The sequence below is a fragment of the Neopelma chrysocephalum genome, unplaced genomic scaffold (genome assembly GCF_003984885.1).
Source record: "Neopelma chrysocephalum unplaced genomic scaffold, ASM398488v2 Primary Assembly neopelma1_60, whole genome shotgun sequence".
Taxonomy (NCBI): domain Eukaryota; kingdom Metazoa; phylum Chordata; class Aves; order Passeriformes; family Pipridae; genus Neopelma; species Neopelma chrysocephalum.
In genome coordinates this window covers 15,248,577-15,274,968 of record NW_020897715.1, presented here as the reverse complement: position 1 = coordinate 15,274,968, position 26,392 = coordinate 15,248,577, and the positions used below count along the sequence as shown (strand labels likewise).

Below are 26,392 nucleotides of genomic sequence, written 5' to 3'. Positions count from 1 at the left end.
TGTCTCCTCATACACCCCATATTCTCCCTTGTGGCAGCCAGCCTATTTTGCCAGACCTTAAAAAGTGGCAGCTCCCAGTGGTTCTAATGTACTGCTCAGGATGGTGTGAGGAGGTGCCTATTTTTAGAGAAGCCAAAATTATTTAAGACCTATTCTTGAAGCCTGAGCTCTCGCTGGCTGCAGTGGGGGTCACATGAGCTGGTAACTGCTTTGGGGAGGGAAGGCTTCCAGGGTGCTCTATGAAAGGAGGAGATATTAGGTTCAGGGTCACATTCAAATTTCTTAGAAGTGTCCTGCTGGCAGGACGTATAGTAGAGCAGGTGATGGAAATACTGCTTTATTTATTGGGAGGGGGGGAGCAAGGAAGTTGAGAATTTCAAAGTAAAAAGAAAAAATCAAATAAAATCAATTGTGGGGTTTTTTTCCTTCTTTCTGCAACTTCTGGATATGCAGAGCTACTTTCATTAGTATTCTGTAGCTAAATGCTTACTGCTGCTCCTTCCTTGGCAACAGCTTTCTTGAAAAATATTAGTATTTCAGAATTTTTAAGTTCCCCTCACTAACTCTAATCACAGGAATACAAAATCTTCCCATACTTTTGGCCCCAAAACGCTGTGTAATGTTGCCACACAATGTTTCACAAATAATACTACCTTCACAAGGATGGGGATGTGATCCTTTCTATCCCCATTGTAACACAGGTCAGAAAAAATAAGTAAATATTTGTTACACATTTACAGCACTGTAAATGAAAATTGCTAGAGGTATAATATATGAAAGAAGGTTATGAAACATTTCTAAATACCTTGTTCTAAATACCTTATCCTTTCCCCCTCCCCATGTGTGGGAACTGCCTACGACCCCTTTTTTAACATTTATGGGGAACAGGAGTGATGAGGAAACCCAGTCCCTCTGCCCCCTGCCCCTTTATTATCTTCAAATCGATCTTGAGGTTGGTTCTGCAGAGAAGGGCTGGTGTTTGGTTAAATAGACACCAGGTTGAGCAAACAGGTTGAAAATTCCCTTGGACTTTCTCACTTCCAGCACTGTCAGCCTGCCTCCAGCCAAGCTCAGTTGACCAGCGAGCAGGCTTTGCTTGGCAGGCTGCTTCGGCCGGATACCTGCTTGGGGTTTGTGTCTGCTCCAAGAGGAGGACAATCAGGAGGAGGATGACGGGCTTGCAGGTAAGGGGTTGGGTGTCTGTGCTGGCTGTGGACACCCCGTCTCTGCTCACACTATTTTTTTGGAGTCTGTTTCATTGTATTGTGCCCCTCTTTTGTGGGTCAAGGTGTGTTTTTAAAGCTTTCTTCGGGTAAAATATTTTGCTGTGTTTCTCCCCCTCTTCACCCCCTTTGGAAATCATTCTTCATCAGGCTGTCCCAGCACAGGACCTCTTCGTGGTGGGAGTTGTCCTTCCTCCACCCTCCATGCACACCCCTCCTCCCAACCTGGTGCCAGGGGGGTGTTTCCCCCTCAGCCTATGAAATCTGGCTGGCAACCCTGACAACCATCTTCCCCAGCAGCCCAGGGCAGTGACTCCATTCAGGGCAATTTCTTAGTACCCCTTGCAGGACACCCTGGCACAATGAGGCTCTGGCCATGCCCTCCTCTCCGAGCCCCAGCAGGGCAGCTGGCAGGAGCCTTCCCTTCCACCATTTGCCAGAGCAGGGGGGTGTTTTGGGAGAAGGATGTGACATGGTGGGCTTGTGGCTCATGAGTAGGAATATGAGACTTTCAACCCTGAATCTCATCAGCATCTCACTGTTGTTGTGGGGGACAAGCCACCCTGGCGCCATCAAGGTGCACAAGTAACGCTGCAGCAGGCAGGAGTGGCAAGACCTCACCCCAGGACATGGTGGGTCTCAAGAGCTTGTGCAGGATCACCAGATTTCTCCCCAGGCTTCAGAGCTGTGACTGTTACTAAGCCTTTTCCTAGCCCTGAATATGCCTGGGATACATGTATGTGCTCCTTCACCACCTTCTGTGATGCTGATTATCTCACATGGTGGTCTTACAGGTCGTCTTATTCATCTCTGAAGAGTCCTGTCTCCTCATACAGGATTTCGCCATGCCCCTTCCTTGCCTGTCCAAACACCTCCCTGTTGTTGCCATCCTCTTTCAGCAGCAGGGCAGCCTTGACCCTGTACTGTTCCAGATGAGGGAACAGTCATGGCTTATGTCACAGCTGTGACAGTGTCTTCCATGTCCCTCTTTGGCTCATTCCTAGCAGCCCCTAACACCCTGTTGGCCGGTGTGACTGTGGCTGCAGGCTGAGCGCGGGTTTGCCCAGAGCTGGCCATGGGAACAGGCTGCTTTGCCAGCAAATCCTCTCTGAGACATCATATGTGTCTGTCCTCTGTCATCACGTCTCCTCACACTGCCTTCTCTTGGCATCTTTCCTCAAAAACTGTTGCCTTATCCTTCCTCTCCACTCCTCCTGTCACCCATCCCTCTCTTCCATCATCCACCAAGTTCTATGTCCCACCTTGGAGCTGAGCAGGTCCCTTCAGGAAGGGTCTGTCCCTAGACCATCTCAAGCACTTTTAGAGCAGAGAGTCATTGAAATGTCAGGGGAAATGGCATCTTCAGCTGGGGATATTGGCCCTTGCAGCACCAGGGCAGAGCTCCGATTTGTGTGCTTTGGTTTTAGGCTGCAAAGAGGCTGTGGAGACCCACACAGAGGGTAAGACCTGCTTTGCCGCAAATGCTCATGTCTCTGTTTCTGCATGTTTGTGTTAAACACTCTGGTTTTGACTGGACTGAGCTGATACATCTCTTGTCAAGAGACAAATATTGTTTTCCTGTATCCTGCAGCAGGAGCTGATTGAGAAATATATTATGCAGTGTTTGAAGAAGGGTCTTAATTATTTTGCTGACCATGTGTTCAGACTTCAAATGCCTTTTTCTCATGCCTGCTGTCTAATCTGGTGAACAAAAGGTTATGGTTTATAGGTCAGAGCATGACACCCACTGCGAGCACTTTGCTTTGCATCCTGGTTATTCCAATCAATGAGCTTTGCTGAATTTTTTATGCTGTGCTGGGCTTTTATCTCTCTCATTTTATTGAAAAACTATACAACAAAAACCAAAGTGGAGTCAGATGAATTCCTAAGGCCCTGTTGGCATAAAAATCTACAGGATCTTGAACAAAATAACAACAGTAATTAAAACCAGAAGTGAAAACAAAGAGCCACAGGGAACCTTTTTTCTAACAGAGAAACCACCTGCCCAATTACCACAATAGTGTCCATGAACCTACCCAATCTGGAGATATCTAGAACATAGCTAGGAACTCTGGAGGCCAGGCAGAGACCTAGAGGGATGTCTCTTTGGACTACAGTCATGGTGCCACTTTATGGAGAAGGTTTGGTTTCTATCTTTCCAGATATTTTTCACCCAGGAAGGATGCTCTGGTGCAGGTGCTGGTGCAAGGGGTCATTTCCCTTGGCTTGGGGGCACCATGTGCAACACAAACTGAGAGGGAGGACGTGGGCTCAGAGGGTCAGTAGGGAGAAGGGCCATGATGTGTCTGGCCTTTTCACTGCTGTTCCTGATCAACTTGCATCAGCAGGGCTACTGCATGGTGCTCCAGAGCCCTGGAGCATGATGACTCTGATGCTCGCAGGGAGCTGCGCAACTCTTTTTGCAGCCCAAGTAATATTTGACACCAACCCCTATAAGCACGTAGAGGAGAGAAGCCTCTCTGAGGTCTGCCACAGGGAAAGACAAAATAAAGCTGAGGGAACGAGAAAAGCCACACCAAACCTCTAGGCAAAGCCCTGGAGCCACACTCAGGGTGATAAATCATCAGCAAGACATCTTCCCTCCTGCAGCTGCAGTTCTGCCAATGTCTTTTTTTCAGCTTTCGATGCAGGTACCTGAGAATTTTATTCTTTTTCTTGGCAAGAAAGAATTGATTTGACCAAACAATGATGCAGCAGCTTCTGCCGCCACTCTCAAGGCAGTAGGGTGATGCCACCCTCTGCAGCCCCGGTGATGTGCAGCTGAGGAAGGCAGCAGCTCTCCATTCAGCCCAGTGGGAAGCTGTTTCCTGCATTGCTGCCTCAGGCAAGGTGCTGTGCAGCACCAACGCGGGCTCAGAGCAGCTACTGTAACAAAATGCTTGCTGCTGAGTTGATTTTCTTTCCTTCCCCTGGCCCAGCAAGCAGAAGCAAATGGACTTTTGGGAATGTGGATGGTCAAGCCGGATGTGCAGGTCACCAGCTTTTTAGCCTGAAGGACAGGGAATGGATTTGTCACAGCAAAATCTCTGTGCCTCCTTTCCCCCTCACCCCAGCAGTTGCCAAGGAGCACATGATGCTTGCCGGATGCACAAACCCATCAAGGAACCACACAGACTGTCCTGTCCCAGCTCTCCATCAGCTTTAAGTCGAGCCTTTTGTAGGTGATGCTCAGAAAGCAGCCTGCACGCTGCATTAAACTTCTCCTTGCTGTGCTAATGGTAGAACCTTTCAGGCCTTGCTGGCTGTGGCTCCAGAAAATCAGTGTTCTCTCCTCTTCCTCCTCTTCCTCCTCCTCTTCCCCCTTTCCTCCCCTTTTCACCAAGGCTACCCTGAAGGCAAATGCCCAGACCACCTTTATGTTACTGGTAGAGGAGTATGCAGTGTAGAGGTCTCAGTTAATTCTGGAACTGCTGCAGTCCCATCAGATATTGCTGCATTTCCGTTTAAAAGAAGCAAGGGGGGGGGGGGGGGAAGAGGGAAAAAATGCTCCAGTACAATACATTTGCCAAGGCTGCTTAGGTGACCTGCTGCTTTGCATATCAATATGCTTCTAGCAGAACGCAGCAGAGAGCAGCTCCTAGCGATGTATGTTCATTTGCAAGACGGAGAGAAATATCCTCCTTGAATCGATGGAAACCAGGATGTTTTCAGGTTCAGGCTGAGCAGGGCTTACAGCCAGCCTGGCTCCCCTGGGAATGACCTTTTCTTACAGGTCGCTGAAAGGGGCCTGGGGAAAACACATTGTTTCTCAGGAGGTTTCAAGCTTGCTCTCTTAGTGTCTGCTACATTTGGAAAATTGTAAGGGGACTGCAAATTGCCCAAGGCTGAACACTCCTGGGGGGAATAATCCAGGGGCTGTATAATATTAAAAAACAAAAACAAACACAAGAAACAAACAAAAAACAACAACAACAACAACAAAACCCCACCAGGTCTAGGGGCTTTGTCCCTCCGCCTTTGACTCAGACCTGTGCCTCCCGAGGTGTCACACCGCACTGAGGGAGAGTCCTGCCCCTTGCCAGGGTTGCTCGGTGCAGGAGCCCGCAGGCAGCTACCGGGGCACAGCAGCACTGCAGCGGCCCCTTCACAGCGAGGGTGTGTCAGTCAAGGGCTCCTGGGTTTTGCCGTCCCGGCACTGCTGTACGAAGGTTGATGCCTGGCTACTCTTGCAGTACTTAGAGGGGAGCATTAATATTTAACTCTCTTCCCAGGTCACGGGGCTGTACCGTTGATTGCTACCAAAACACCTCTGCGTTCATGCAGAGTTCAAAAGTGCTGCTTCGTGCCTTTCTATAGGATCTGAAGGGACTGTATTTACATTTCTGACAGTGCAAAACTAAGGTCTCTGTTATTCCTGCTTCCTTTGTGTGGCTCAGGCTTGCTGTGGGGCTTTTCCCAGTGCTGCAAATCTGGGAGCCACATCCACCATGTCCTGTGGCTTTTGGCCACACTCAGACCACGGTAGCTGTAGGCAGGGCAGGCATGGGAGGACATGCAGGTCTGTTCCATCCATGGGTCTCTCGGGTATTCATTGCCCTAGAGAATCAGATTATCACCCAGTAATGGATTAATTCTTACTCACTACCATGGTGGACGGTTCATGCCCAACTGGACAATGGTTATTTAGGGCAAATCAGTGACAGTTTAACTTGGCTGTGTTTCCTTTCCTCCCTCCCTCATCCCATCTATGTCCTGACCCTCTCCTTGATGAACATGGGGATGTATCTACCACAAGACATGTCAACCAAACAACTCCCAGTTTTATTTTGCGAGAATCAGGACTCAGTGAACAAATTTGCTAGGCTGTCTGCAGATTTTGGAACATCCATGACTCAAGCAAAGTCAGACTGAACTTGAATGGTGCTAGTACACATCCATAATGTTGGTGCGCAGTTCTTCCTATCCATCACTCTGTTGTTCTTGAGTCTGACTGTATGTGCAATATTTGTGTTGTTTCTCAAGTACCTTCATGGTGCAGAATGCAGTCAAAATAGACATGCAGACTTAGCAGGAGAGCAAATCCTGTCTGTGCTTCCCAGCCCACCACATGGTTAGCTAATGAAGCAAACCCAGGAACTGAGAAAATGGTCTGTGGTGATATGCAAGCAGATCGCTTGAGAAAGTCTTAATGCATACAAAGAGCCTGGAAAAATGCATGGGAAAGTAATGGATGGGTTGCTTGGAGTTTTGCTTGTGTTTTCAAAATGCTGATGAGCTGTGTGGTTTATTTTACAGTACTTGTCAGGATTTGGAAATGAACATGTTTCTGAGGATCCACGCTGTCCAGGAGCTTTGCCAGAGGGACAGGTACTGAGCTTTTTTAAAGTGATTTATCAAAATGACATGGAATAGAGTGAATATCTGTTCCCTGGACTTCTTTTCATCTTAAAGTGTTTCCTTTCTCTCTGCCACCACAAAAATCACCAGTAACCTTCTTTATGCAAGACTGGAATAATAAGACACTGGAAAAAATCAGAATTAAAGATTTCCATTCATACTTTCTATTTTTAAGTTACTTGTGAGCTTCCAAGTTTCACCTTGGGGGTTAGGACTTGCCTACATTACCTCTGCTCAACAGTAGGGTTTTTTCCTAAAGGATTCTGCAATACTAGTGGCTCAGCCACACCAAGAAGGAAGCCACTGGCTCTGGAATAAACCAAAGCAGAAGCCTGAAGCTTGGCAGAGAGACATGCTCATGCAGGAGAGGCAGCTTTTTCAATCTCTGTAGGAATCAGGTTTGATGAAGCTGACATCCAAGCCTTTGGCCAGAGAGCAGCTTTTTTGTAGGGAAGGGACATGAAGGCCTGTAGTAACAAACTGACAGATTCATTCTTAAAGGTCACTTCTGAACATGTTTGATGAAAATAAATTATGTTGGGTCATTCTGTTTTAAAGAAAGGAATCGTGACCCATGTGGTGGTAGCCCCTTGGTCTGCAGAGGCAAAAACGAAATCCTGAAGAATTAAAGCTCTCTCATCTCCCTTGTGCTAGTCTCTTTCACACCAGCACACATTTTAAGGCTGCTTGTGGCTTCCCTTGGATCTCCTGTAAATGCTTGGACTTGAATGGCAGCACCTCTTCTATGAAGACAGGCTGAGAGAGTTGGGGTAGTTCGATCTGGAGAATAGAAGGCTCCAGGGAGACCTTTTAACACCTTCCAGTACCTAAAGGTGGCCTGCAGGAAAGCTGGAGAGGGACTTTTTACAAGGGCATGTAGTGATAGGACAAGGGGGAATGGCTTCAAACTAAAAGAGAGTAGGTTTAGATATTTAGAAATTCTTCACTATGAGATTGTTGAGACACTGGAGAAGGTTGTCCAGAGAAGTTGTGAATGCCCCATTCCTGGAAGTGTTCAATGTCAGGTTGGATGGGGCTTTAGACAACCTGGCTTAGTGGAAGATGTCCCTGCCCATGGCAGGGTGTTGGAACTAGATGATCTTGAAGGTCCCTTTCAACCCAGACCATTCTATAATTCTATGATTCTATGGATTAATGCTCAGTCAATCACTTGGTGCACCCTCTGTGCAAAGAGGCCAACGGGAAGCTTCAGCCTTTGCTTTTCCTGAGTTCTCTGGATCTCCCCAGTTCTGATGTTGTGTACATTGTTTGCCAGCGTGGATACTAACATAAAACACAATGACACATTAAGTGCATATACATGTCCCCCAGGTCTGCATGGCAGCCTATGATGTGCTCACAAGAAAGACAAACCACTGTGCTGGATCAGACTGATGGTTTGGCTGGCTCAGTGTCTTGCTTCTGAGGCTGGCTGGAAAAAAATGTAAGAAAGAGGCATCATAAAACTGGAAGATCGATAGTGGTGGCTACTGGTCTGAACAGGTGTGTGGTGAATGATCTGAACGGCTGTGGTGAATGTGGTCCACCAGGTTTTCCAGAGTAGCACCACTTTCCAGAGGCAGACCCCTCCAGCTCCTGGCTGAGGTGCTCTCATCTGGCCAGTCTGGACTCAGTGTCAAAAGAGTTAATAGAAAAATGTGAAAATGAGCTCGACAAAAAAAATCTTCAGTCTCGGGGTGGATTCTTTCTCCTATGCAGTATTTATAAAACTGGCATCTACAGTAGTGCTGGCTAAGATAAAAATTCCAAGGGCTATTGATCCCCCTGCTTCCCTGTATACCCATGCTGACAAGACAGAGTTTGAGGGCTGGAAGTTACACACATTATGAGAACTCTACTTCTTCCTTCTGCCCACCTGTTAGGGCAGTGTTTGATACTGTATGGATGGCTGACCCGCTCAGCTGCAGCAGGATGACAGGATGCTGTACTAGATCTTGCAGGAGGAAGATTGGATAGCAAATGGTGTATGGCTGTCCCCACTGGGGCATTTCCTGCAGTTCTTGGATGCCTTTGCTTCTTGCCGATCTCAAAAAAATAGATGCTGGCCTACTTAGATCAAAATGTTTAGTTTCTGCTCTCTGAAAAGGAGGAATCTGTCCTTCAGTTATGAACTCTTAAGGGCTGCTAAACCTGTGCTAGTTGTACCGACACCTCTGCAAAGGGGAAAGTGCCCCCTTTGTACTCCAGACGAAGACTCTTACTGTGCAGAAACCCTGTGGAAAAGCAAAAGCTCCTACACAGGTCACTCAATGCTTTTGGGCAGCAAGCAGCATTGCCAGGAAGAAGCAGCACGACATCAAAACTGCTCTGGGCACCAGTTCCTTGGGCAGAGGGCAGGAGGAGAAGGGGCAGAAGGTTCAGTGCGTTCAGCTGCTGTGAGCCTTTATCAGCCCTCTGGGAAGCAAGCCAGTCATGATGCTCTGGGGCAACTCCCATGAGCACTTGGTCTCAAAAAAATTTGTGCATGAAAGTGGTCTGCTTCGCAGTCTATAAGCACTGGGAATGATTTTCTTTTCCCTGACGCTCCCATTGCTGATCCTGCCAAGCACTGCCCTTTGCAGCTTACCCTATATTGCTGCCTCAATGGCTACGCCAACTCCTTGGGGAACTTTTGTAACATGTAGGAATGGGGTTTGGGGTCTGGATGGTATCTGCATGGCATCCAGGATCACAGGAGCAAGATACAGCTACTGGGACTGAAGCACAGCCTTAGGAGAACACACCACCCCATGGCATTGGGGTGCCAGGTACCTGTTGCAGTGCTCTGCTGGACGCTTCAGAGCCAAATCCCATGCTACTGCTTCTCACTCCTATTTTTCCTTCTCCTCCCATTCAGAATAACCCTCAAGTCTGCCCATATGGTCTATATGCTGAACAGCTCTCAGGCTCTGCCTTCACCTGCCCCCGGCCCACCAACAAGCGAAGGTACCGTGACCCCCTGGCAGCGGGTGGGTGGTGTGGGGCAGTTGGGGTGAGCATTGGGGAGCAATGGAAAGGCTGCCTCAATGCCACCAGTGCTTTCTGCAAGGCCATGCTGGTAAAAATCCTCTGCTATGCACTGGGAGAGGGGCAAGGATAGAAAATCCTGGGAGAGGGAGAGGAAAGGCTTTGGTGGGGCAAGCAAGTTGAGAAAATGCTGAGAAAGGACCAGCCGGGATGGTTTTCTGAGCGAGGTGAGGGAAGGAAAGGATGTTCACAGGGGCCAGATGGTCCCCAGCAGGTTGTGTGTGTTGTGTGAAAAAACCTCGGGATTTCAGCCCTGATGCTACAGAAACGTCACCCTGTGACTGGCACTGGTAAGCACCTGATAGACAGTGTCAAAACCAAGCCTGTGAGCAGGACTCTCCTTCTAAGGGATGTTCCTGCACCATGACTGGGACCAGTGAGCTGCTAGTTCAGGCTGTTCCCATTTTGGGGCTGCCCAGGAGCTCAGACCAGTGCCAGGCACCCAGCATGCAGTTTAACACCTCAGAAGTGCTGGGAACAGCTTGTTCCAGCCAGCAGCAAACTTCCCAGAGCTCTGTCCTGGTTGTCATGCTCTGACCATGACCAGATTGCAGAAGATGGGTTCTCATTTTGCTTCTCCCACTGTGGCTTTTCTGTCCCTTTTGTTGTTCATTCAAATGAAAAGCAAATGCATCATCTGAGATGCCTCTGCTCTCCAGGCTGGTGCCAGCTCTCAGTGGGTGTGGGAAAGGGATGAATCATTGTTTGCCGCAGGAAGATGTCCTTGATGGAATTTTTCCAGCTCTCAAGGGAGAGCTCCCTCTTCCTCTCTCCCACCCACCCAAACTGTAATCACCACTGTTAACACATCAAAGGTACTGGCAGACCTGCCTAGCTCAGGCTTTTTCCTGATTGCCTCTGCTCTCTCGCCTGATTAAAAGCCCAGCTTTGGGCACGGCTGCACCCCTGCATGGCATGCAGATGCTGGCCATGGCTGCTGGAGCGGCAGGGGCCACAGGGGGCACGGCCACAGGGGACACAGCCACAGGCACAGCAGGCAGCCAGGAGGGAGAGTGATGGCCCCAGGCAGTGACAGAGGCATGGGTGACCTCCTATAGCGGCAAGAAGCATCATATAAATATCTGGTCTTCGCTGCATGGGCTTGCCAGCTGCCCTATGGGCATGACCAGCCAGGCATAGGATGCTACTCTTAATAATCCATCCAAATTCAGATACAGGCTGTGACCTTCTGTCTTCACCGAGCCCCTCTGTTCTTTCAGTTAGATACTGTGCTCATCCCTGTCTTGTCGAGCTGCTTTATAGCTGTGTTTAAACAGACTTTTTTTCCAACTGAGAGATTGTTGTATTTCAGCTACAGAAAAAGCTTTATTTTTTATATGCATATGTGTGTAAATATAGACATATGTAATTATATGTAAATACACATATAGATATTTACCTATGTATAGTAGGATAGGTTCATATTTAGAGCCAATAATAAAAGCCATCTCTCTGGAAATCTCTGGCTGTGAGCTGGTGTTTGATGTTTAATATTAATTTTAATATTAATATTATTGATATTTAATACATCTTTTGTTCCAGTTGCCACCAATGTAAATGTTATTTTAAGAGCTCTATCAGCCAGCAGCCACCCAGAGGGTTTAACCTCTTCCTCAGGCTAATCCAGATGTTTTCCTTCTTTGTAGCTGGCTGTATCGAATCCTTCCTTCAGTATGCCACAAACCCTTCAAACCTCTTGAGGACGGACACTTGACAAATGACTGGGATGAAATTGAGCCTGACCCCAACCAGGTAACCATGCTGGAAGGAGCCCTGGCCCTGCCAGGAGGATAGTCAGATATTAAACTCACCAGAAGCACAAAGGCACTGAGCTGCAAGAGGTCTGAGGGAAGCCTTGGGATCGGGGGGTCTGGCCAACACAGGAGCAGGGTCTTGACTGCCACCTCTTCACTGTTCCTCACCTATGAGTCACCCAAGGAAGGACAGCCCGCGGTGCGATGCTTGTTACTTCCCACCTCACTGGATCCTTGTGCTGCTTCCCAGCATGTCTGCAGTGTCATAGGGTTTGATCTGTGCCACCTGGAATCTCCCTTCGGGGTTCCTATTGGCCACCTCTCAGTCTGCATTTTCTTCTGCTTCAGTGTCCCCCATCAAAAGCTCATCGTGCCCTAGCCCAGCCAGCAGAGCAGCAGCATGCCTCTGCTATCCATCCTCTCCCTCCCTGTGCTTTTGGAGAGGCTACTGGCTGCCAGCCCATTTCTCTGCAGCCCTCATGGGAAATCAAGCTTCATTCTGGAGAGTCGCACAGAGGCATGGCATTTATCTTCCTCTGTTACAGCCTTGCCATCATCTTTAATCATGATTTCTTCCCTGCCAGCCCCAGAACATTTGGGTTTGCTAATCTTTTCCCGCTGTTCTCCTCTCAGCATCATCTCATGGTCATTGGTTTTCACTCATCTCAGGTTTTGCCCTTTGATGCATCATCATTAGGTAATTTCCAGCCTCCCAGCAGCCTCGCCATTTGTCTAAATACTTCCCCAGATCTGCTGGAATATGTTTTCCAGCCATTGACCAAGGAGCAGTGACAGGCTCATATTTACATGTGTTTGGTGCTCCTTCACAGATGAAGCTCCAATGATTTCTGTTACCACCTCATCCATCCTGGATACCCCTTCACAGCCCGCATCTACCATTACGGTTATTTATGATTACAGTAATTCCAAGTTGCCCAGCTCTCAAGCATCTCAAGCCATTTACATGTAGTACATTTTTTACCTAAGGGAACAGCAACAAAGCTTCTGCTCACTCTCTCCCTCACCACTTTCAATGGCAACCACCAAACTCAGAGGAGTTATTTCCTAGCAGTAAGTGGGAGCCACCTTCCTGCTTTCCTTCTCATCCACTCTGAAGCAGAGCCAGAGACAAGGTTCTGTTTGTTGGACAAGATCTACTCTTCCCTGCAGTGCTTTATGTCTCACCCAGCTTACTTAAGGAGCTTTCCCAATTGTCATCCATCTGAAAAGATGGCCATATGGAGGCACCTTATGCAAAGCCCATTGAAGTCAATGGGAAAAAATACATCACCCTAGGACAATGGCAGAATTAAAAAAGACACAGAGATCAAAACTGAAAAGGGGACAATAGTGATGAAAATATATGGGGTGGCATCTGTGCAAGAAATGCTGAAACAGAAGAAAGCTCTCCAGCCTGGAACAGAGACGACCTAGGGAAGCTATGATTGAGAGGCAGGGAAAAAACAAATACCAATAACAAATGTCACAGTCAAAAAAAGAGCATAAACTGTGGAACTTCTTGCCAGAGGATGCAGGTGGGTTCGAAGAGAGATTGGGAGATAAAACCCATAAAGTAATAGTAAGCACAGAGGTGCTGTATCTCAGGAGCATCACAAGTCATAGAACAGAGAAACAACATTAAAAGCTTCCCCAAGCAGCTGGTGCTGACTGGTGCTGGCTGCTGTCTGTCTTGGTCGTTCTTCTGGCTCAAGACATTAATTCTTTTCTTCTTGCCTCTCTAAAACGCAAATGGAGCAGAGATGCACCGGACAAGTGGCACACAGAGCTTGTGGCTTTGCAGGTGGAAAGCCCTTGAGAGGAAAGGGACTAAACACCACTGAAAGTAAAACCTGTGGCTCAGCACCTCATTAACATGTGTGAGGTGCCAATACCTCGCAAGGGTCACATCTGATCTGATCTTCTAGTGGGTGTATTTATCACCATCGAGAAATATGCAGCTTCTCCAGCAGCTTCTTCCCCTCCACCCAGCACCCCCTGCAGTGTGACCCTGAGCAGGCACTGGCACGAAGCCGCCAGGGTCTCCTGAGGAGGAAAAAGTGCCTCTACCCGGCGGTGAATGGGATGGGGGGAGGAGGGGATGAGGGATGGATCCAACCCAGGTGACCCAGAGCTGCTGCAGCAGGGTTGGAGAGCAGAGCAGAGAGGGCCAAGCTGCAGGGCCAGGCCTGGGGTGCAACTTATTAATTAGGGATGGGCCCCTGCTTCACTCAGCTTTACCATCAGATTCTCTCACTGGGTGCAGTTGCCTGTTTTGTCCCAAGGCTGGCTTTCCAGGAGAGCCTGAAAGGTTGCCTGGGCACCTACATTTTGACTCGGGTTTGGAAAACTTCCATGAGGCTTGGGGGAATCCCTTTCAAATTTAGCTGAAATTCAGCATAGTCCATAATTTTTTGGAGCAGCAGGCACAGACAGAGAGTACTATAAACTGTTTTCTCAGGGCACCAGCCTAAAAACATGATAAGAGAGACCACATTGGGTAGATAAAAGCAAAAAAGTATTCTTGAGGTTGCCCAGAGTCACAGGTACTTTCATCTGGGGTCAAGCATATCAATGCAGGGGTTATATCTGGCATCTGGCCACATCAACATCCTCCTAATTTGAGGTGTTTGAGTTAGTCTGCACTGACTCCTCAGTGAGGGGCTCTCAGCTACAGCACCTCATTCCCAAGAGCTGCAAAGACCCTTAATATTACAGTAGCAGCAATAAATACTTTGGACTCCTCTGGCACCTTCTGCCAGAGGATCTCAACAGGTTTTGCAAAAAGTAATTAGTGCTGCTCATGGCTCTCCCTCACGCAGGTAGAGTTATTTCTGCTTCTGATGTGGGGAAAATGAGGTGGAGCAAACAGGAATGTTATGCTTGGGTCATGGAGGGAATGAATCATCCAGAGTGGAGTGGAGCACAGGACCATGACAATTTGGCTGTGAAAAACCAGCTCATCTAAATTTCTTTGCTCTCAATGGTGTTGTTAGTAATAGAGAGAGACACAGCTTTTAAACAGGACTTTTTTTTTTAACTTTGGGACTCCACTGGCCTGCCAACTATTTTACAAAATTATGATTAAAAATTAAAAGAACTCCATAAATCAAAAAATTCAAAAAAATCAGACCATCTGTAAACCAGATTATCAAGGCAAAGAGGAAAGAGAGCTACCTCAGCTAGCAGAGGGTGGGGAAGCAGGGGGAGGACAAGGGTCTACTTTCTTTTGAATTACCACCATTTGTGTTATGATCACTGGCATCTCTTTCTTGTTTTTTGTTTGCTGCAATCTAGCTGCGATGGAAACCTTTTGAGATTCCAAAAGCCCCTCACAATAAGATCGACTTTGTGAGCGTAAGTTGGGGAACCAGGGCGTCTGGGCATCCTCCATCTCTGTTCCCCCTCAGGGGGTAGCAGGACACCTGAGATGCTCAGCATTGAGATAATAGTGGTGGTTTTGAAACTGCTGGGAACAGAACACTCGTGGGAAGGGAGAGGAGCATGGATTTCAAGCAACTGAGAGTGGACAATTTTCTTCACATCCTTTCAAGGAACCCTCAAAAAAAAAAAAAAAAAAGCCCCAGTCTCCAGCTCTCCCCAGATCCCTGGCTGGAAAACATCAGCTTACATGGGTTTTAAGAAATCCTTAATATATTAAAGAAAAGCCAACATATTTGACAAAAGTCCATACACAGAAAGGCTGGTAGCAGTATGGGAAGCGGAGAGAAAGGATGAGCCCCAACAAAAGGGTGGGATGAGGGGAGGAAAGGGGGCTGCTCCTGCTCTCCTGCCTGCTGCTCACTCCTGATGCTTTGGGTTTGCCTGCAGGGACTGTACACCTTGTGTGGTGCCGGTGAGCCCAGAGGACGCAATGGCATCGCCGTCCATATTTTTGTCTGCAACACCTCCATGATTGACAGGTCAGTGGCTGCTGCACTGGGGGCTCGGGCTGCTCCAGGCTGGCTGCGTGCACGTGTAGGTCTGCTGCCACCATGCTTGAGTCCACCTGCTTCCAGCATCACTGTCTCTATATCCCTGTGTTCCTCTGTACACAGGCAAAGGTGCTCACAGTGTCTGTAGCAGGTGTTTGTGAAGAAGGTTGTGCTCTATGGGCAAGCACTGGGGTAGGGGGTGGGGAGCCACCAAGAGAAGCTGGGAGTGGGACATGGTGGTGCATCAAGAGGAGATGTATTGGATCCAGGTGCTCTTGACCCAGGGACTGGAGCTGCTCCTCAGAGTTCAACACACATGCAGCTTCTGACAGGCATTACTGCTCCTTGCAGCAGCTCATGGGGGAAATCAGCCCCACTCCTCAGTTTACAATGACTGATGTGCCCATGGCCATGAAGACAGGGACATGGCAGAGGTTGGAGGATGTCCTGCTTCCAGGCCAGGCACGTTAAACCTCCCTGCTTCCTTCGCACCAGACAGTATGTTGCATTCGCTGACCTGCAAATACCATTTCTGGGGCCAAAGGGAGATCTCTGCCATGTCAGTCTCCCAGCTCAAAACTCCCCAGCTGTGGCCGTGGTGTGCACAAATGCCTGGGGCTTACACCACCTTGACCTTCCTGTTTGCCTTTTTCTTTAGATGCCTTTATAATTCGGATGGTGACTTCCTGATTGGTGAGTTGATGTTTTGACCTTTTCTTTCCCTCACTTGGTTCTACCTCGGTTGCCACCTGCCTGCCTCTTTGTTCTTCCAGAATCTTGGGCCCTACATCCAAGATTTGGAGGAGAGGGTTGGTTTCACCCTCATTCCATGAAAATTTGGTGGTCTGGCAGCAGCTGGGCTATTGGGCAAGTTGCACTGCTCCTGTGCAGCTCAGAGATTTCACCTCTGAGACAGACCTTAACTTTTTGAGCAGTGACCCAGCTTCCTTGGCACAGTGCTCAGGGATCATTTCCCAATGCTCCCCAGACTGGTATTAGACATGCCACAGGCAGAGGTTTTCTGGAAAACATAAACCTCAGGATTTCTAAACAGCTTACAGTTAGATGCCTTTGTTGCTTCAGCCCAAGAGTATTTGGCACAGCAGCTTAGCTCCTGCACTCTGCCAGCCTCAGGCAACCAGACTACCACGATGAGCGTGGAGATTGGCACATAAAATCCGTACATTCTGAAAAATATTCAGAGCGGTATCAGAAGTCAGATATTTGCTTGTATCTTTCTTGACCAAGGGACAGGAATGCCTTCAGGTCACCAACAGGAACATTTCTCCCATCAGACAGCTATTAAATTGTTCTTGCTTACTTCCCTCACTACCGTGAAGTAGAAGTGCCAGGGAAGGTTTTGTAAATCTGCTAGTTTTTCAAGTCAAAATTTGAGCTCTTCTGTGCCAGGACAGTCATAGAAAATAATGTGGATGTTAGCAAAGCATTGTTTCTACCCTCAGGAAAAAGTTATTCCCAGACATCTCACACTGCCACAGCCATGACAAGGATGGGTGTCTGCACTGTTTTATGTGAAGATCATGAGACAGACAGGTGTGACCCCAAATATATCAAGTCCAGTTTATTTAGACTGTGGTGTAAACCTCACATCAAAGGGCCACAAGGTGATGGCCCACCTTCTGTGCTGTGGGGATGATGGGGCTGGTCTGGAAGCTTTCGCTCCAGTGCAGGCATCTCAGCTGCAAAGCTCTGCATGGGAGCCTGGACCCATTGTGTAGTTCTGTCAGAAAGAGTCCATTGCTCTTCCTTGGAGCCTGGTGCTCTGGCAGGGACAGAGAAGGTGCCAATCACTTCGTTACTTCAGCTCCTCTGCCTGTATTTTGTTTCCACAGTGCCCCAGCAAGGAAAACTGCTCATCACAACCGAGTTTGGGAAGATGCTAGTGGAGCCCAACGAAATCTGTGTCATCCAGGTAAGGGCTGACGGTGCCTTGCCTGTGGCTCAGAGCCAGACGTTGGAGCAAGCCAACTCCTGCACTCAGCTGCTTGTGGTTTGTCAGCAAAGTCCTGGGAGGATCCTAGTGTCTTCCTTTGTTTTCCAGCAAGGAATGCGTTTCAGTGTGGAGGTGTTTGGAGAGACCAGAGGCTACATCCTGGAGGTGTATGGGGCACATTTTGAGCTGCCTGACCTGGGACCCATCGGTAACAATCTCCTGTTAGACCTACAGTGAATTTCACAGGGACAGGCATGAATTGCAAGCCCAAATCCATCCTTTTATATCCTATGTAATAACATCCTCCCATGCATATGCTCCTTCACAAGGATGGTTTCTAACCCAGCACTATTAGTCCCCAGCAAAGCAAGCATATCCTGAAAAAAATGTGACAGCCTAGTTGTCCCAAGATTCTGCTGGCACCAAAGGGTCCATTTATATCCTACCCCTTTATCTACTTTCTCTTTTCCCTTCTGGTCTGTGTGTCCCCATCTGCTGTCTCAGAACCTGTTCCTACCGAAAGAAACTCAAAAGGTCATCACCACTGATGCCTCTTACTTACAGACAAGGCATCAACTGGAGTAATAGGAGAGAATTTATGTGGTAAAAAGAAAGGTAGATTTCAGAGGCAACAGATATTTTTGAAGCCCTACTTAAGATTTAATCAAGTGGGTCTTTCCTCCCCCCCCTCTTTTAACAGAGGCAGCTTGGAATTCTAGAGTGCATTGATGCCAGAAGCTGCTCCCCTTGGAGAATTAGAAAGCAATAAAATGAGCAGCAGAGGACTCAGATCAGCAACACATTCACATCTCAGTGTTGTGCTGCCAGGGCCGATCTGCTTTCACTGAGTGCAGGTCTAGCTCTCATAAATCACAGATCCTCTCTGTCAGCTGCCTCCTGCTCTGTGCATTGTCACATATCTTGAAGGCACAGCCTCTTGCTGCCATGCCAAAGATACTGTGAGGGGGCACAGCATCTGAAGCCCCAACACCCACGTTGTGATTTCCCGGCCAGCTTTCTGGCAGTGCTCAACTCAGGTTATGTCACCTTCCTTGTCCCTGGAGTACTTGCCTCCAAATTTATCTTGCTGAGAAAAACGCCTCCTGGTTACTGCTACTAAGATTGTCTCAGTGAAAGGAAGTGAAACTGCTCTTGTAACAGCTAAAATAACTACAAAACCAGTTCCAATAGTTCTTCACTTTCAGACAGGTATTTTGGGGTTGGTTGTTTTTCATTTTAGGTTGGATTAGGATTTTTTTCCCCACTTGACTGACCTTGTTTCATAACTCTCAGTGTGATCTAAAAGACTTCAAGTAAAGTAGGTGTTACCAATCAGTAACAAGCTTGGCGTGACACATCTGCATTCAGGGGGCATTTGCAAACATCTCAAGGCTGTGGTGAAACAGAAGCTGGTCATTTTTGCAATAGAGAACCGACCTAAGCTGCAGCTGTTTAATGGGACCTCATTTGAGCATCTCTTCTGCATGACATGCTGGGCACACCTTTTCCACATGGAGCCTACAGTGATTTTTCCACAGCTTGCCTTTCAGCTGCAGATTTCTGCCTTCACCCACTTATTGTGCTCTGTGCCTGCTCCATTCGATTATGGTTGCCCCAGCCTGTTTGTAACAAGTTTTCCCATTAGCTAGTTTTTCAGACACAGTTGGACTGGCTTTGATGGGATTTTTTTTTGGTCTCCAGAAGGTAGGAATCTATTATAAGGTTTACTTTCTGGAGAAAAGAAAAAAAGTGCACTTGCCTGTAAACCTTTTCAGGAGGTGGTAATTATAAGAGCTCCTCTTCTCACCACCTACCTGCCTTCCCCTCAGAGACCAAAATCCCTTGTATTTCACTCTTACTTTATTTTAACTTCACTTTTCACTTGAAAAAAGTGACAGCTGGAGAAAAGCAATGACTGTTAAACCTTAGCAGCAGGTAGTAATGTCTGCATTTTTATCCAAGAAATTCAAAACCACTTTATAACAATAATACTAACGAGAGGAAGAAGAATGCTACAGTATCCATATGGTGTTTTGCACTTTGAAAATGCACTCCTCACACTAAGCAATCCCCCAGTACACCCAGAGTCGGTAGGTATCACTATTTTATTACTCATTTTGTAAGTATTCAGAAATGTATTTGGCCCCCTCACAACATGGCTCATAATTTTTGCATGGCTAAGCATCCAATCAGCAGGATGTCCACGAACAGAGAGCAATTCACCCTCTGTTTTTCACTTAATTCCTAGTTGTTACATGCGTTTAAATGAGGATAATGTACTAATCTTATTCATAAGGCAACTAGGGCAGACCTGTCTTAGTCACAAAAGGGATTTAAACGCTAGGATGTATTGCAATTACCTACTCATAGAAGCACAAGAAGTATATGACTATTTCAGGTTTTGTGGTGGGCCAAGAAGCAGTAAGGTCATTCACAATGCAGAAGGGCACCCACAAAGCCAGGAAATTGTACCACAGTCTCTCACTTCGCTACCCGGTTGCTCAAAGAGTTCTGGCATCTCTCCTTCTTTCCAGGAGCCAATGGCCTGGCCAACCCACGTGACTTCTTGGTGCCCGTCGCGTGGTATGAGGACCGCCAAGTGCCGGGGGGCTACACGGTGATCAGCAAATACCAGGGCAAGCTGTTTGCAGCCCAGCAGGTGAGGATGCCCTGGGACAACATGTAATACTGAAACACAGTGCCAGTGCATGGCCTGGGATATGCAGCTGAGTAGCATGGATGTAGTCTCAGGAGGTCCTTCTGGGCTTTACGGAATAGAACTGATCCCTTGTCTTCTTGTGTCATTCATCTTCCCACCTGAGGCTCCTCAGTCTGGGGAAAAAGTGTTAGTGAAGACTTGGTTGCCCAAAGACCCGGTGATGTTCTTTGCCTCACTGTTTCCATACATTCATAGTGGCAGAGAAGAAAAGAGGAGCTGGGGATGTGAAAAGCCAAAATTTTCTTAGCAGAGAGCCAGTGTTGCAGCTTGCCTTGTCCAAACACTGCCTGGGCACTCAGAAACCCTCTGAGATCAAACCTCAGAGGGAGGGCCAAGACTCACCAAGTGGAAATGCTGAGGAAAACTCCATCCTCACAATGTCGAGCTGTGCCTAAAGGGCTGCCAGTGTACCTCTCATCGGCACTAAACCCATTTTTCATTTGGGAAAGAGCAGCGCCCTGCATATGTGCAGCATGTTGGAAGTCTGTGTGTGGTAACCCTCTGTCTGTCTCTTTGCTTTGGTAGGATTTCTCCCCCTTCAATGTTGTAGCTTGGCATGGGAACTACACTCCGTACAAATACCATCTGGAAAAATTCATGGTCATTAATGCTGTTGCTTTTGATCATGCGGTAAGTTCTGGAGCTGGGCAAGGCAAAGCATTACTTTGTGGCTACCACACCATCCAAACCCATCCTGAGTTCCAAGGGCTCAGCGCCTCTTAAAAAATATGTTGTGCTCTAAGAAACAGTGTGAGATCTCCTGTGCTGCTTTCCCTGAGCCCAAAGCAAGCTCTTGTAGAGCAAGACTTGTGGTACAAAGACATAACTGGAGGTTGATCAGCTTCTTAAACAGCTCTATACAACTTAGCATAGAATTTTTGTGCCCTGGAGGAGGGATGAATATTGAAGCCAACATACACCGTGCAACTCAGCAAAAAGGCTGTTGCTTCAAATTCTTGCCTTGATTTATTTCTTGCAATTGGACAGACTCCTTCCCCGGTTCCTCTGAGTCCAGCACAGAAATTAATTTGAAGAGCTGGCAGCTTTCATTGTAATAATTTCTAGATCTTATGGAAAATAACTAAAGCCAAAACTAATGTGAGCAGGCCTTCTAAAAAGGAAACCAGCCCAGTGGGAGAGGTGCCCACAGCAATACAAGTGGGTGTGCAAGGAGATTGGAGCATTTCTAGGGAGAAAACTAACAGACAGTATTGTTTAAACTCCAGAAAAACCTGCCAGGAGAAGGATGGGTTTGGGATCAAATCCCAGAAAATCACTTTACTGGACTAGAGACTTCCACGAGCCAAAATTTCTTCTCCCTATTGGTAAACTAACAGGGCCATGAGGCTAAATGTCTCCAGCAGACTGGTCCTGTCCCCTGTAACCGTCTAAGGAAAAGGTGTGGTTTTGTGGTAGGAGAAGTGCTGGAGACTGCTCCTGGAATTGCAGTACCTTATCTTGCAGGGCTGTTCACTCCCTGCATCTGGGCCTCCAGCTATGAGGGCATCATGGCCAGGATGGGGAAGGATCTCCAGCACTCAAAGGAAGAACCATCCAGTCCAATCTCTTGTCCCCCATATTCAGCATGGGATTGAGATGCTGGGTGCTGTCCCACGGGGCCCCAGATCTCATCTATAATGCCAGGTGCAGGTAGAAAAAGTATTTCGGCAAGGGAGAGGTGCAATCAGTCATGTTTACCACCTGGATGACATGAGTAGACAGCTCTGAGCCCTGCTTTGTTTCATGGTTTTTGCTTTGGGTTTTTTTTTCAGGATCCTTCTATCTTCACTGTCCTGACAGCCAAGACAACCCGTGCTGGAGTGGCACTCGCTGACTTTGTCATATTCCCCCCGCGATGGGGGGTAGCTAACAACACCTTCCGTCCACCATACTACCACCGTACGTCTGCTCAGTGTGCTTGAGCTCAGCACTACAGAAAAAAAAATAAGCCTCCATTTATTTGAGAGCATATGCAGGGAAGCAGCAGTCTGATTTGTTGCCCTTGGCTCAATTAGTCAGCTTCTAGGAGTCAGTCAGTCAGTCCTCCCTGGAAAATTAACAAATCCAAAGATGTGCCTATTTAGAGCATCTCATGAAAACTCAGAGGCAATGGGCTCATTGTGTCTGCATAGATGGATGTGTCTGTACTCGAGGGGGTCCCAGAGAGACCAGGTGCATATTGAACTTGGCATTGTACAAATGTGTCAGATATTGTCCTGTCATCCAGCCATGAATTGCTTAATATCTCGCTAGAGGACATAGATAAAGAACAGGGGAAAGGAAAATATTGTGTAACAAGTGGTGAGAAGCACAGAGGGATGTAAAGCTGGCACTTGTGTGGTGAGATCAGAGCTACAGCGAAGGAGTGGCTTGGTTCTCCTGAGCCCTTCATCACCACCTGCACAGTGATGGATGCCTTTTAAGAAGACAGTGATCAGGAACAGGGCTCTTTCTCAGGCAGGGCATTGGTTGATGTTTTTGGGATTTGGTTGCCATCACCAGAGCAGGTTTCTTTTTGGCAGTTTCTTGGCTGCTTCTTGGCAGAGCATGGCAACATGTTGCATTGAATGGATGCTAGAAATCCAGTTCCCCACATGGAACTTCCATTTTGGGGATGAGGCACACTGCTCTGTGAGACTGAGGGGCAAAGCTTGGCCATCCTGCACCCCTCCTGTCAACAGCTGAGAGGCCCCATCTCAGGAGATATCAAGTGGCCATACTGTGGTCACTTTGAAGTGCTGCGAGGCTTTCTGCACACTTACTAACCACAGTTTAACAGCCAGCTCCTCCTGCTACTTAGACTACTTCCAAGCATCTTGGAGGCCGGCAGAATTAATGGCACTTGGAAGCACAGTAGGCGCACCTGTGCAGCCAGCTTAGTAAATCCCACAAAGTCCTGTCCTGTCATTCTGATTTCATTTGCAATAATGAGGGTGACATGGAAACATGTCTCCTGACTGGCTGGTATAGTGCCAAGTCACTTTTATTAGATGCTAAGAGGTGAGACACACTGCTGGTTAACCATGATGAAGTTGCTGCTCATCAGCAAAGCTGTGCTAACTTTATGCAGATGCATTGTGAGCTATAACAAATATGAAGTTGTTCAACCTTGCTTTATCTGTGTTAAAACCAGCTGAAATAACTCTCCTTCTCTTGTCCACGTTGTGATGAGTACAAAAGTACTTATGCAGACAGCTACCACAGCTACTCACTTGACCGCAGTACCTTAGCCACAGGCTTGAGCACTAAATTCACGATGAGCAGGTTGGTTGTCTGCTCTATCCCAGCCATGGAGGGGAAGACCTTGAGCGGGTAAGGCAGACATGGTGATAAGTCAGTTATCAAGACACTGCACATCTTAGTTCCCTCTGAATTTAGTGCCATGATGAGAATCTCGTACCACGAAGAGAGTTGTAACAGGACTGAGCAAGTCTAGGGTAGTGGAATATTTAGCTCAACAAGTTCAATGCTGCTGAACACTGTCCTCTGCATATATTGTACAAGAGGCCTATTTTGTTTGCCTGAAATCCCTCTAGCCTCCTCTTCTCAGGTGCAGTGGAAAGCCTGTGTTCAGAGAATTTTGGTGCACCCAAGAGTCATGGTTTTTGTCTTGCCTTAGCTTTGCCCCAAGTATAAGTACAGCAGTGGTGGTCCAAAAATATTCCCCCATACACCATAACAATTTCACATGCAAAGGTGGCTGTACAGCTTATAAATACTGACTTCTCTTGGCCACCTTTACATCTTCAAAGGCTGTGAATTACTCTGTGTACTTTAGAACACAGATTGAAAAATGCCTGATGCAGTTTATATACCACAGGCATATACTACTTCTTTGTCTGAGGGAGCACTTATGTGATTCTCATGATGGTGGGATCTAATACCTAATGGCCACTAAAGGATTTTAACTTCAAAACAGCCTGCTTGTAAAGACAGCACTATTTTACTGTTAGGGATTAAAGGCACACGTAAGTCATTGGGGGTCACATAGGAAACCTGCAAAAGAATAAGAAATTGGACTCAGCTCATCTCTTAAGTCCCAGCCTGGTTTCCTACTCACCTGCCCACTCTTCCTAAGAGATATTAAAAGTCCTGTTGCAGACACATTGATGATCCAGCTCCTAGGGTCTGTACTGCAGTCTAAATGTGCCAAGCACAGTACATGAGTGGGTTCAATGAAAAGCTTGTAACAATCCAGTTTTACATGAGACACTGACAACTTGGGATGAAAATTAATGAATGTTTGCATACATATATAGGCCAACTCTGCTCTGAGCTAAATTAGTTTTGTTGTTAAACATTTCAGACCCTGGATTGTACTTAACAAAGACAGAACTAGTGGTTAAGAAGGTCTATATATAACACAGCTACAGAAGCGTGTCCTGGTTTTGCAAAAACTGACTGCTAAGCAGAAAGCTGCCATATTGTTTAGTCACATCAGGTCTACTAAAGCTGAAAGCTTGGGAAGGCAGCTGTTAAAGTACTTTTCTTACAGGGAGCCTAACTCAGTAAGTGCTGAATTATTAGATATAGCCATCCTTACCTAAGTTAGTGTTACTAACTTAGATTAGTGTTACTAACGTATATTACTCCATTTGTTTCAGAGGGTCTTCTTAAAGAAGACCTTCCTTAGGGAAGGGCAGAATCTGGTTCCTTGCCTTTGGGTACACAGTGGCTGCAGTAAGATAGGTAGATACTGCATGAATCAAAAGCATAAGCTAGTCAAGCATCTGCTGCACTGGAGGTGGTAGAAGAGTATCAAACAAAATAATTTCATGCTTATAACCTGGGACAGCAGATGAGGTTCTCTCACCAGGCAGGCATTTTGTGTTTGTAACACAGAACTTCCTTTCCTGCACTTTAAGATCTCTAATCCAAGTGTGTAAAATTAGGTTACACCATGCAGTCCATATGCAGGTGTAGTACTTAAAAAGCTTAAGGTGGTAAGAAAAACACAGGTCTACCTGTGCATCAATCATTTGGGGATTGATGGAACCACCTTCATTAGGGTGATTCCTAATGAAGGAACAGCCTTCATTAAGGAGCTCTGTTTCTGAATCCAGATAATAAAATCCTGTACAGCTTTAAAAGCACTGCCTATAGAATCCCTGATGTCCCCTCACATGATACCCTTCTAAGGAACTTCCACTCCACCCTCAACCTGGCCCAGCTAAACTCATGGGTTTCAAGGAGCTCACAGCATAGCTGTGATCCCTCCCAATCACACTTCTTTGCAAACTCTTCTCTTTGCCTCCAGGGAACTGCATGAGTGAGTTCATGGGGCTCATCAAAGGCCACTATGAAGCAAAGGAGGAAGGCTTCCAGCCGGGAGGCGGCAGCTTGCACAGCATGATGACCCCTCACGGGCCAGATGCTGACTGTTTTGAGAAGGCGAGCAAAGCCAAGCTGGAGCCTGAGAGGGTTGCAGACGGGACCATGGTAAGGAGCCAAAGGAGCTAGTAAGACTTTGAATACAGCTTGGCATAGTGCCACTCTTAAACTACAGCCCAGTACTGTAGCATTTTGGCAAGCTGGAAAAGTACTTGGACCCAAGTGCTGCAGCATTCACCTCCCTTACTGATCAGCACCATTCAACTCCCAGGAGCTCCCCTGGAGACATACGATGGCAAGTGGCTTTGATCATCTGCCCATGTAAATTGTTGCCTGTGCAGGAAGCTGGGAATTTTCAGACTGATTAATTGAATTTTTGTCTTAGCCTATGGACAAAGAAGCAAACCCCTTGACTGTCCTCCTGTCTCTACCCCTAAAATCTAATGATGATTATCAACAGACCTTGAACTAGAGCTTTTGGAAGAACCTGGCTTTGTCTGGGCATGCAGGGAGTCCAAAGTCACTCCTGAGACGTGACTAATACCAGCATTGCAATGCCAGATAAGATCTTTCTTCCCCTGGGTTGATCAGGTTGGAGACAGAGCCTGGCAGTGCTGGACCATGCATACAAACTTGTTTGTGGTAGAGCAGACACCTTGCCTGGATTTAAGCTCTCCCTCTCTTGCCTTAACCTACCTTCCCTCTTCCCAACAGGCCTTCATGTTCGAATCATCCCTCAGCCTTGCTGTCACCAAGTGGGGCCTCCAGACCTCCAACCGCCTAGATAAAAACTACTACAAGTGCTGGGAACCTCTGAAAAGCCACTTCAACCCTAAATGCAAGTAAAGAGAAGGTGCTTGCTGCTTGCAACATGTGAGTGAAGGCAGGGAAACCCAGCATACCTACGTGTGATTGCACAGTCAACTCGGGCAATGCAGAGTACCCTAGCACAGAATGACACTTCCAGCAGCCACCAAACCACGAAAATTATCATCCCCGTGTAACTTGGGAAATGCAGTAAAAGAACACCATTAGTCTTAATGTTCAAGTATCCAATTAAAGCTTTCCTGGTGACACACTGAAGCTGAAGTACT

General features: G+C 47.2%; 1 protein-coding gene across 1 annotated transcript; it reads left to right on the top strand.

Moving 5' to 3' along the window:
* Positions 1-1,005: 1,005 nt before the first annotated feature.
* On the top strand, positions 1,006-26,381 carry HGD (homogentisate 1,2-dioxygenase). Its single transcript, XM_027681246.1, has 14 exons — positions 1,006-1,184; positions 6,480-6,551; positions 9,439-9,527; positions 11,255-11,360; positions 14,657-14,716; positions 15,191-15,282; positions 15,953-15,987; positions 17,148-17,227; positions 17,357-17,456; positions 19,783-19,907; positions 20,493-20,597; positions 21,740-21,866; positions 25,225-25,406; positions 26,013-26,381. Exons 1-14 carry the CDS (start codon positions 1,170-1,172, stop codon positions 26,142-26,144), a joined length of 1,320 nt encoding a protein of 439 aa, XP_027537047.1. The 5' UTR covers positions 1,006-1,169; the 3' UTR covers positions 26,145-26,381.
* Positions 26,382-26,392: the final 11 nt, after the last annotated feature.

Coding starts and splice junctions, on each gene's coding strand:
- HGD (XM_027681246.1), top strand. Junction 15,283..15,952: donor AACACCTCCATGATTGACAG/GTCAGTGGCTGC, acceptor CTTTTTCTTTAG/ATGCCTTTATAATTCGGATG. Junction 25,407..26,012: donor GGGTTGCAGACGGGACCATG/GTAAGGAGCCAA, acceptor TCTTCCCAACAG/GCCTTCATGTTCGAATCATC.